Consider the following 10,072-nt stretch of genomic DNA (forward strand, 5'->3'; position numbering starts at 1 on the left):
TACACCATCAGCAACAACAACAGCGGCTGCTGCGGCGGCTGCTGCGGCGGCAACTGAGCTCACCTGGTGGATCTCCAGCTTGGACACGGATTTGGACATGGATTTGGACATGGATCCCAACCCAAACACTCCTCCTGCTGTGTTTGGACACCTAGAACTTCTTTTTGCTGCCTTTAGTCCTCTGGCTGTGCCCTGAAGCTGCTGCCCAGCGAGTTTCTGGCGCTGCTCTTCCTTCCCCTCTTGGTGATGGGACAGTTTCCTTCTCCCTTCTCTTTCTTTAATCCCCAATTAGCCATGAAAGACAATAAAATTTGTAACTTCTGACCCTGCAAACTCCTGGATTATGTTTATTCATTTCTCTTTATCCCTTAAACAGTAGTGTGGGATGTGTTTAGCGTTTGCCTAATTGATTAATGTAATTAATTTTGTATGTTTGGCATTCTGTGACGACAACGCCCCGGTGTACCCGGTGAACTCTTTGGGTTCACCTGGGGGAAAATGGGACTTGCAAGTGAAAAATGTCACCTCAGCAAGAGGTGACAGTTTAATTCATTCGTTTAATCAGTTTAATTCATTTTTCTCCTGCTGATTTGAGATCCAGTTTGAGACCAAAGCATCTCTGTGGTCCTAAAGCCAGAGCTGGAGGTCTTCTATTCGTAATGGGAATCTTCCCACATTTAAAAGCTCTTGCTGAGCTTTTAGAGGTTTTAAAATTATTAAACAGATGAGAGTGGTTCAGGTTAGAAGGAACTTTAAATCTCATCCAGTCCCACCCCTGCCATGGACAGGGACACCTCCCACTAGCCCAGGCTGATCAGATTTAGGTCCAGCCTGAAGGATCCAAAAACACTGAGTCATTTTCTCTGGATTCTACTAAAATGTGGGAAACTTTAAGAGACCAGATCAGAAATTCAATATTCACACTCGGGGATTTGTGAAATACTCAGGAAGGGAAGTGGCTCCAAAATTCCTTTAATGTGAAAAAAAATCCAAACACAGCATCAACTTGGGGCTCTGGCAATGAGTTCTAAACCTAAAATCCTGCTGGGCCCTAACAGATCCAGAGGTCTTTTTCATCTTTCCACACAAATCCCGTGGCTTCCTGCCAGGCAATTCCACTTCTCCTGTAGCTACGGAATAAATGAATAAATTACAGCAGAGCCGTGTCAGGTGCCAGCGCAGCCCTGGAGCCACACCCCCGAATTCTGTGGATGCTTTTCCCAGTGATTCAAACCCAAATTCCACCGGACAGAGCTCCGAGCATCCCTTACTCCACATGGAAATGCCTTTGGAGCCCCGCGGGGCTCCTGGGAGAGGAATTTTCCTGGTGCTTCAAAAATGCCTCGGCCACAGAAATGCAAACTGGAGCAGCTCCACAAAGCAAAAATGCCAGAAAGCTGGACACGGTGCTTGGCAGAGCCTGGAATTGTTTCTGCGTGAGGTCATCGCTCCTCTGGTGACCCCATTCCAGATTCTCCACACATAAAAGGCTTTTCCTTGCCGTAGCCAAGGTGCTCCACGAATTAATTTAATTTAATCTATTTAAATCGGGGAATAAACCTCCAAACATCCCATCCTCAAGCAGCCACTGTCCCCCTGTGCCTCTTTCCCCCAGAAATCCCGGTTTTCCATCTCACACCCGGTGCTGGGGCCAGCCTGGATTCCCTCCCGTTCCTCTGGAAGGACTCCTGGGCTTTTTTGTGGTTTTCCCACCTCCACCAGAGTCCCCTTGTGGGCACATCACTCAGCATCCCGGCATGCCAGGTATCCGCATCCCATCCCGGGATCCCGTCTGACTAACGCGGGGCAGGAGCCCATCCGAGCACGACCAGGACTAATGAGATAATGGCCACAGCCTCTGCAGAACACTGCCCACACCAGGCCAGGCGTTAATTGGGGCTGATTAACCCGACAGAGAGCTCCAGGAACAAACACACACACACACACGGCAGAGGCCTCAGTGCTCAGCTATTCATTCCCAGGACGTGCCTCATTCCCTGCACAGCTCGGCCCATATAAAAGCTTCCAGCCCCGGCTCTCTGTGCTCAGGACTCCGATTCCCTGCTCAGCCCGTCCGTTTCTGCTCGCAGGGTGAGTTGGATTCTCTCCGATTCCTTGGAAATACTAAAAAAAAAAAAAAAAACAAAGAAACAAAAAAGAGGCGTCGGTTTTTTGTTTGCGTTTTCCCAGGTTGTTTATGCCCAAGGGCTTGGTCACCCTCAAAGGATTCGTGAGTCATGGGAGAAGCAGCTCCCGGGGGATTTTTGGGGGGGCTCAGCTTGGAGAAAAGGAGGCTCAGGGGGAATTTTGGGCTCTGCACAAGGAGGGGACAGCGGGGAAGTCTGGCTTTGCTCCCAGGGCACAGGGACAGGAGGGGAGAATCTGTGCCAGGGCAGGCTGGGGTTCGACTCGGGAGGAATTTCCTCCTGGAAAGGGGTCAGGGCTTGGCAGGGGCTGCCCAGGGAGATTTGGAGTGCCCGTCCTTGGAGATGCCCGAAGAATTCCTGGATGTGGCGCTCAGTGCTCCTGGCTGGGTGATGTTGATCCATCTCAGGTTGGACTGGATGATCCTGGAATTCTTTCCCACCCTCAATAACTCCCCGATTCTGTGATCTCTGCCCCAGGATGCTCCAGCACAAAGGCGGCACCGACCACGACCTGTGCCAGCACAGGACACCTTCCAGCTCCACCGAGCACTGCCACGACCCCCCCAAAACCTGCCCCAACCCCCCCGAGATCTGCCCCAACCCCGGCACCCTCAGCCACGACACCGAGGGCTCCACCCAGAGCTGCCACCCCGGCGATCTGTGCCCACCCCGGCCCTCCTGCTGCCCAGCCCCGCAGAGCTGCAAGCCCCGGCGGCGGGTGGAGGTGAGCCCGGTGCCCCCCGCGTGCCCCCCGCCCGTGAGGATCCACCGGCGGCCTCTGGAGCAGCACCGCCCGTGCCCGCCGTGCCCGGAGCCCGACCCGGGCAAGCCCCGCAGGCGAGTGGAGCAACGTCCCGAGGAGGATGAGGAGCCCCCGGTGGTGCTGCAGCCGCTGCATCATCGCTGTCCCTGCATCCAGCGGTGCCCCCGGCCCGTGCCCTGCTGCCCCCGGCCCTCCCAGCGTTTCTGTCCCCCCGTTGTCCCCCTGCCGCCTCAGCCCGGCCACCAGCAGCAGAAGCAGGTGACGCTGGTGCCCCTCTGCGTGAAGAACTGAGCCCAGGGACCCCTCCCCAGCTCCTGGTTGGGTTTGGGGGGTTCACCCCCGGGCCCAAGGGATGCTCTGAGCTCGCTGCTGCTTTTTTTGCACGTCAGATTTGGGAATGCCCTGCTTGGCCCCGGCACTGACGCTTTAAATTTTTAAATTCGGAGCATTCTCCCTTTGCCGGGTTTTGGTTTTCCCTGGGGGTTTCCCCTCCTGAGGCCGCTCGGACACGGAGGAATCACCACGGATCTGCTCTCCTGGACTTCACCTCCAAGGTTGTTGGGAGGCAGCTCCAGGACTTGGCAAGAAGAAAGGAACCACTGTAATGGCAGGAGCATCACAGACTCCTGCAGCTTTTTCTCCTCCCCGTGTATTCAAGAATAAAGTTTAAAATTATTTAGCAAACTCTCAGTTCCTCTCTTTTTTGACCACCGACATCGCAACGAGAAGATGTTGAAAGCCATTCAAATTCTCCCGAGGAAATTCGGACATTTAAATCAGGGCTCACACGGGAGGGTTCCAGCTCTGCCCTCAGGGGTTTCTCCCGGTTGGAAAATCAAGAATAAAGTTGAAAATTATTTGAACTCTCGGTTCCTCTCTTTCTTGCCCACCAACATTGCAACGAGATGCTGAAAACCATTCAAACTCTCCCGAGGGAACTCGTACATTTAAATCGGAATCAAGGTTTCAGCTCTGCCCTCCGGGGTTTCTCCAGGTTGGAAAATCTTCCCCACCGTGGTTTACCCATCCCGGGAGTTCGGCATGGGCAGAGCCGGGCACCAACATCTGCCCTGCGCCTTCATCCTCCGAATGGGAGCAGTGCACATCCTCATTTACATGTTAATTATGATAATGAGCGCGTGGCCCGGCACGGGAGGGGTGGCTGTGCATGCCGGGGATGCCTTTTCGCTCCTGCAGGAAGGTGCAGGAACAAGGGTAACCTGCTGCTTCTCCTCGCTTTGCCAAAAAAGCCTACCAGAAAGGGCATGAAAATAAATAATCTAATTTCTTTGTAATTTCTTTGTGTTGCCTCGGCATGACCCGGGCATGTCCTCACACAACCACCACGGAGAGCTGGGAAGGGCAAAAAAGGAAATTTATTCTCATTTTCTTCACCACAGCAATTTCTTTTTCTCGTGTCTCCTTCCAAATAAAAAAACACTTACCTGTGAAATTTACCTTGAGAGAGGCCTTGTTTTATTAGGGATTTTCTTCCCAGTTCCCAGAACGGTGACTCAGGGCCCACAGACCAAGGGCCAGCTCAGCCCTCGCTTCCAGATCTGTTTTGGTCCAGTTTGTCTCCCAAGCTGCTTCTCACAGCCCTCCCATCCCAGTTCCCCCATCCCAGTTCCCCCATCTTTCCCAGTTCCCCATTCCAGTTCCCCCATCCCAGTTCCCCATTCCAGTTCCTCCATCCCGGTTCCCCCATCCCAGTTCCTCATCCCAGTTCCCCCATCCCAGTTCCTCATCCCAGTTCCCCATCCTACAGTTCCTCCATCCCAGTTCCCCCATCCCAGTTCCTCATCCCAGTTCCCCCATCCCAGTTCCCCCATCCCAGTTCCCCATCCTACAGTTCCTCCATCCCAGTTCCCCCATCCATCCCAGTTCCCCATCCCAGTTCCCCCATCCCAGTTCCCCCATCCCAGTTTCCCATCCTACAGTTCCTCCATCCCAGTTCCCCCATCCCAGTTCCCCCATCCCAGTTTCCCATCCTACAGTTCCCCCATCCCAGTTCCCCCATCCCAGTTCCCCCATCCCTGTTCCCCCATCCCAGTTCCCCATCCCAGTTCCCCCATCCCAGTTCCCCATCCCAGTTCCCCATCCCAGTTCCCCCATCCCAGTTTCCCATCCTACAGTTCCTCCATCCCAGTTCCCCATCCCAGTTACCCATCCCAGTTCCCCCATTCCAGTTCCCAATCCCAGTTCCCCCATCCCAGTTCTCCATCCCAGCCCCTCACCCCAATTTGAGGATTTTCCAAGTCCATCCCATAATCCAGGGTTTTAATGAAGCTGTTAAACAGCACCAGCTCCAGAATCAGCCCCTTTTTCATCCCCACGTTTTTCATCCACCCAGTCCAAACCTCCCCCAGTTTAACCCTGAGGCTGCTGGGGGAGATTGTGACAAAAACCTCACAAAAGTTGGGGCAGAACCATGGAATTGTGGAGTGGTTTGGATTGGGAGGGACCTCAAAAAACCAACTTGGGGATGAGGGGAGGGGGTAAATCTGGAATGAAGAAATGGAGAGGAAACAGAATCATGGAATGGTTTGGGTTGGGAGTGACCTCAAAAAACTAGCTTGGAGGTGAAATGAGGGACAATTCTGGAATGAAGAAATGGGGAGAAAACAGAATCATGGAAAGGTTTAGGTTGGGAGGGACCTCAAAAAGCCAGCTTAGGGGTGAGAGGAGGGGCAAGTCTGGAATGGAGAATAAAAAGAATCATGGAAAGGTTTGGGCTAGAGGGGACCTTAGGGATCATCTCACTGCAACTCCCACAGGCACCTCCCACCATCCCAGCCCTGTCCAAGCTGGTCTTGGACACTTCCAGGAATGAGGCAGCCAGAAATTCCCTGGAAAAGCCGTATCAGGCCCTGCCCATCCTGGCTGCCTCATGCCCAGAGCCAACCCCTGCATCACGGAAACCAACGGGCACAATTTGCTTTTGGTGACTCTGAGCTGGCTCTTCCCATCACCTGCTCGTGCTTCACCTGGAAATGCTCCTCACGGGCAGCAGGAGGGGAAGGCTCAGAGCTCCTGACTCACAGGTCACCCTGCAGAGGGTGAATAAGTCCTTTATTACCTGCCTCACACATCCAAAATGGGGCTTAGACCGTCTCAAGTCTTTTATGTGCCCCGCTGGGGACCGATGTTATAATTAAAAGATGCTTATCAGAAATGGTGAGTCAAGCAGAACATGCCAGGCACCGGGAACAGCATCCAAATGGAGGAGATGTTTTGCCAATAAATAATTTAATCCTCGTTCCTGCTGCGTGTTTCATGTTCAGGGGAGCACACGGAGCTCTATAAAAGCCCTTGGCCCTTTGGCCTCTCACATTCTGCTCCCCTGGGCAGTGCCTGTCTTCATTTGAGATCTGGTGAGGCTCATCTCTTCTTGGATGGGGGGTCTGGATTTGGGAGGTGACACCTGGACCTTCAGACCACTCTCTGACATGGGAGAAGCTCTTGAGGGACCTGGGGTGGAATTTACAGCGGTGCCACCACGTGTGGTGGTGCCTTGTGGTTGGTTTTGCTCTTGGAGGTGAAAAACGGAAAAGGGAAGTTCAGAAAGAGGGTTTGGATGGAATTTGGATGCAATCTCACCAGCGTTGGGCAACTGCAGGAATTTCCTCTGGATCCAAGCCCTCAGGATAAACCCCATGGGAAATCAAACAGAATCAGAGGAGACGCTGACACCAACCCATCTCTTTCTCAGGTTTACTGGATCCAAGCCCCAAGAGAAATCAAAGAGAACCAGAGGAGACGCTGACACCAACCCATCTCTTTTCCAGGCTTTCCCCCACATCCCAGCCATGATTTACTCCTCAGGAAGAGAATCCTTCTTCAACCTGAACTCCACCTGGTACGACCCCTCTGGCTCCTGGCTGGACACGCGGCGCACGCCCTTCCGCTACGGTTACTCCACCTGCTGCTCCTCAGGCGGCTCCTCGGGCTGCCACGGCGAGGGTTGCGAGGGCATGAGGGGCCACGACTACCGGCACTACGGCTACCGACAGCCCCGCTGCGCCGAGCGCTGCCACGGCTACTCCAGCTCGTGCCATGGAGGGGGGGACGGCTGTGTCAGGAGGCCCACGTACAGCTATGGGGGCTCAGGGGGGTGCCAGCGTTACGGGAGGTCTGTGTGTGCTGAGAGGTGCCAGGGCTCCTCGAGTTCATGCCATGGAGGAGGGTCCAGCTGTGTCAGGAGACCCACGTACAGCTATGGGGGTTCAGGGGGGTGCCAGGGTTATGGGAGGTCTGTGTGCTCCGAGAGGTGCCACGGGTCAGTGGTCCAAGGGGGGAAGCCGTGCTGTGGGACCCCCGTGCAGAGCATCCCAGTGCAGAGCTGTCCCCAACCAGTGCAGAGCATCCCAGTGCAGAGCTGTCCTCCACCAGTGCAGGTCTGTCCCCGTCCCTGTCCTCCTCCCGTGAAGAGCATCCCAGTGCAGACCTGTCCTCCACCAGTGCAGGTGTGTCCCTGTCCCTGTCCCCCTCCTGTGAAGAGCATCCCAGTCCAGACCTGTCCCCCTCCCGTGAAGAGCATCCCAGTGAAGAGCTGTCCCCCCCCAGTCCAGACCTGTCCCCCTCCAGTCCAGACCTGTCCTTGTCCATGTCCCGCTCCAGTCCAGCAGGGCTGTGTCCCCGTGGCCAAGGGCATCCCCCGCCAGCAGCAGAAGCAAGTCTGCAAAGTGCCAGCCCGGAAGATCAAATAAAGGACATGAGGAGTGAGGGGGAACAAAGGGAATTGTCCCTGTCCCCCCTCCCTGTCCTGCTTTGTCACCCATCTCCGCTCTGTCCCCCTGCTTGTAACGCGCTCTGAAGTTGTGACCCACTGATGCGATGCTGTAAAATTTTAAATGCTTTTCACCTCGTTTCACAGCAGACGTGGAGGCAATAAATTAAAAAATGCTGGCTCAAAACCACCCCGTGTCTGTGTTTTCATCTCCTCATCCCTCTGAGTGGCTCCTGGTCCTTCTGGTGGCCAGAGCTGGGTTTGCAGCGGCCTCACAAGGAGGCTCCGGGTGGTTCCACCTGGTGGCTCCTCGTCCCCACTCCAGGCAATTTCCTGGTTGGTAAAGTAACAGTTTTCATCACGGGGTGTTTATGCAAGGGGGCAATTAAATATTAATGAAGTTGTGTAAGGAAAATCCACCTTTTAACGGAGAGGGGAAAAGCAGAGGGTCTGTTTGGGACCACGAGGCGACAGGTGCAGCTGGATTGGCGCCATAAACCTCCAAAAAAAGCCCTGGGGATAAAAGGCAGGAAGAGGACTTGGGAATGGCTCTGAAAGCCCCCAAATTTCTGGTAGGGCTGGGAGAGGAACCCCCTGGGAGGATTTCTGGGGCCAAGCAGGGATGTGGAGCTGCTGTGAGTCACGGCGCCACGTGCTCGGAGCTCCTGGCACCTCCCCAGCCCAGGTGAATGCCTCCATCCCCTCCTGACACCAGGTCATGGAACACGGCACCATCAGCCAACTCCCAGGGTGGGGATTTCTCCAGAAGGAAAAGGGAAAAAGCAAACACAGGTGCAGGGTGGGGGTTTTAGGGTGAACACTGACAGTGACACCACCTCAAGCCTCCCTCGCAAACCTCTGCAAGGACAATTCCTTCATAAAAGCAACAAATGACCCAAAAAAGGCCATTTCCCACTTAAAATGGTGTCTGTGGATCCAGGGATGCCTCTCCAAGGAACAGGAGCTTTGTAGGGGACACCTGTAGGGTGAGCATGATCCTGCCCCATACGGGGGCCCAGGTGCCCCCTTGGCCCTGCTCAGGTGTTTGCCTCCATCGATGGAACAGGTTTATCCCTGTGTTGTGGTTTGACCGGAAATGGGACATCTGGGATATGTTGTTTTTGCTGTGGTCACCAATGGGTGGTCGGATTTTAAGATGAGCACCTGGTTTGACCAGTGGGATATTGTATCCGCCTCTTGAGACTACAAACCCAAGGAGTTAAAAGCAGGGCTCTTGTCCTTCAGAGCTCTCTTTGGATTTCCGGCGGGAAGGAGTTGGGTCTCTCCCCCGTCCCAGTTGCTGGCTGGGCTGGGGGAGGGGAAAGCCACGTGGCCCATCTACGGTAGGCCCGGATTCGGTGGAAGGGTGGAGGGGGCACCGAGCAACCTGTTTATTCCCCCCCCCTCCTTTTTGGAGACGGAGAGAATGCAGCCTGTGCTGGAACTGTTATCTTGAAACTTGATATCATGTGCCGGCAGCACGGCTGGGAGGAGAAGAGGGGGGGCAGCGAGCAGCCCAGCGGCCTGAGAGAGCCTTTAACCCTTGTGGATAGTGAGAACTTCACGGAACATTACCTTTCCTAGGAAAGGGATAAGGGTGGAGGATGAAGGAAGAAACAGGCCAGTAAGGGGGTCTGGCAGAGAGAAAGAGAGATGTTGAAGGAATGGAGGAAGATGGAGTGGCAACTTTGCTGGACTCTTTTGTTGTATATCCATGGACTGTCTCCTGGTGATACAGAGGCTGCATTGCAGGGGGAAGCGGAGGCTCGGAGCCAGGAGAGTTCGGTGTTGAGACCCCTCGGCCCCAGGGGGTATAGAAGAAATGGGGGGGACAAAGGTCCCAGAGATGAGAGTGTGCTCTGCTTGGAACGAGGTGAGGCATCCTTAAAAAGGTCCACCCTGAAAGCAGGCCTCTGCCCCATCCCATGCCTGGTGGTGAGAGCACCTTGGCATGGAAAGAAGATGTCACGAGATAGCAGGACTCCGGGCGGCGCTAATTGTGGCAAGAAGTCCGTGGTACAAGGAAGGACTCCGTCAACTCTTCATGAGCTGAAGATTTGATTTTCTAAAGGGTGGTGCCAGACTGAGTGTGGATAATTTTGGGAAATGTAAATGTACTGGGGATCTGGCAGGAGGAGGAGGGGGAAGTGTTTCTGTGTAGTTTTCATTTTCCTTGTGTTTTTTTTTTTTTTTCCTTTTTCTTTTGTAGTTTAGTCTTCTGTAGTTTAGTTAATAAAGTTTTTTTTCCTTTTTCCTTAAGCAGGAGCCTGCTTTGCTTATTTCCTGGTCACATCTCACAGCAGACCTCAGGGAGGAGGTATACTCATGGGGGCTCTGGCTTTGCCAGGCCCAAACCATAACACCCTGTTACAGAATTAGGGCTGTAATTAATCATGGATCATGAGTTTCACAAGGATTTCCATTCTCCCAATG

At 54.0% G+C, this 10,072-nt stretch overlaps 2 protein-coding genes across 2 annotated transcripts; both read left to right on the forward strand.

The window, feature by feature from the left end:
* Positions 1 to 2,625: 2,625 nt before the first annotated feature.
* LOC132084794 (small proline-rich protein 2H-like) lies at positions 2,626 to 3,201 on the forward strand. Its single transcript, XM_059490048.1, has one exon. The coding sequence runs from the start codon at positions 2,626 to 2,628 to the stop codon at positions 3,199 to 3,201; it is 576 nt and encodes a 191-aa protein (XP_059346031.1).
* Positions 3,202 to 6,260: 3,059 nt separating this feature from the next.
* Positions 6,261 to 7,829, forward strand: LOC132085058 (keratin-associated protein 5-2-like). The gene is made up of 4 exons (XM_059490412.1): positions 6,261 to 6,284; positions 6,623 to 7,307; positions 7,356 to 7,386; positions 7,456 to 7,829. Exons 2-4 carry the CDS (start codon positions 6,720 to 6,722, stop codon positions 7,617 to 7,619), a joined length of 783 nt encoding a protein of 260 aa, XP_059346395.1. The 5' UTR covers positions 6,261 to 6,284; positions 6,623 to 6,719; the 3' UTR covers positions 7,620 to 7,829.
* The last annotated feature ends 2,243 nt before the right edge of the window (positions 7,830 to 10,072 follow it).

The sequence above is a fragment of the Ammospiza nelsoni genome, chromosome 28 (genome assembly GCF_027579445.1).
Source record: "Ammospiza nelsoni isolate bAmmNel1 chromosome 28, bAmmNel1.pri, whole genome shotgun sequence".
Taxonomy (NCBI): Eukaryota; Metazoa; Chordata; class Aves; order Passeriformes; family Passerellidae; genus Ammospiza; species Ammospiza nelsoni.

Bases quoted from the DNA above. Each gene is read 5' to 3' on its own strand.
- LOC132085058 (XM_059490412.1), top strand. From the start codon at position 6,720: ATGATTTACTCCTCAGGAAGAGAATCCTTCTTCAACCTGAACTCCACC. The intron at 7,308-7,355 runs GTCTGTCCCCGT...ATCCCAGTGCAG, and splicing joins GCTGTCCTCCACCAGTGCAG to ACCTGTCCTCCACCAGTGCA. The intron at 7,387-7,455 runs GTCCCTGTCCCC...AGAGCATCCCAG, and splicing joins ACCAGTGCAGGTGTGTCCCT to TGAAGAGCTGTCCCCCCCCA.
- LOC132084794 (XM_059490048.1), top strand. From the start codon at position 2,626: ATGCTCCAGCACAAAGGCGGCACCGACCACGACCTGTGCCAGCACAGG.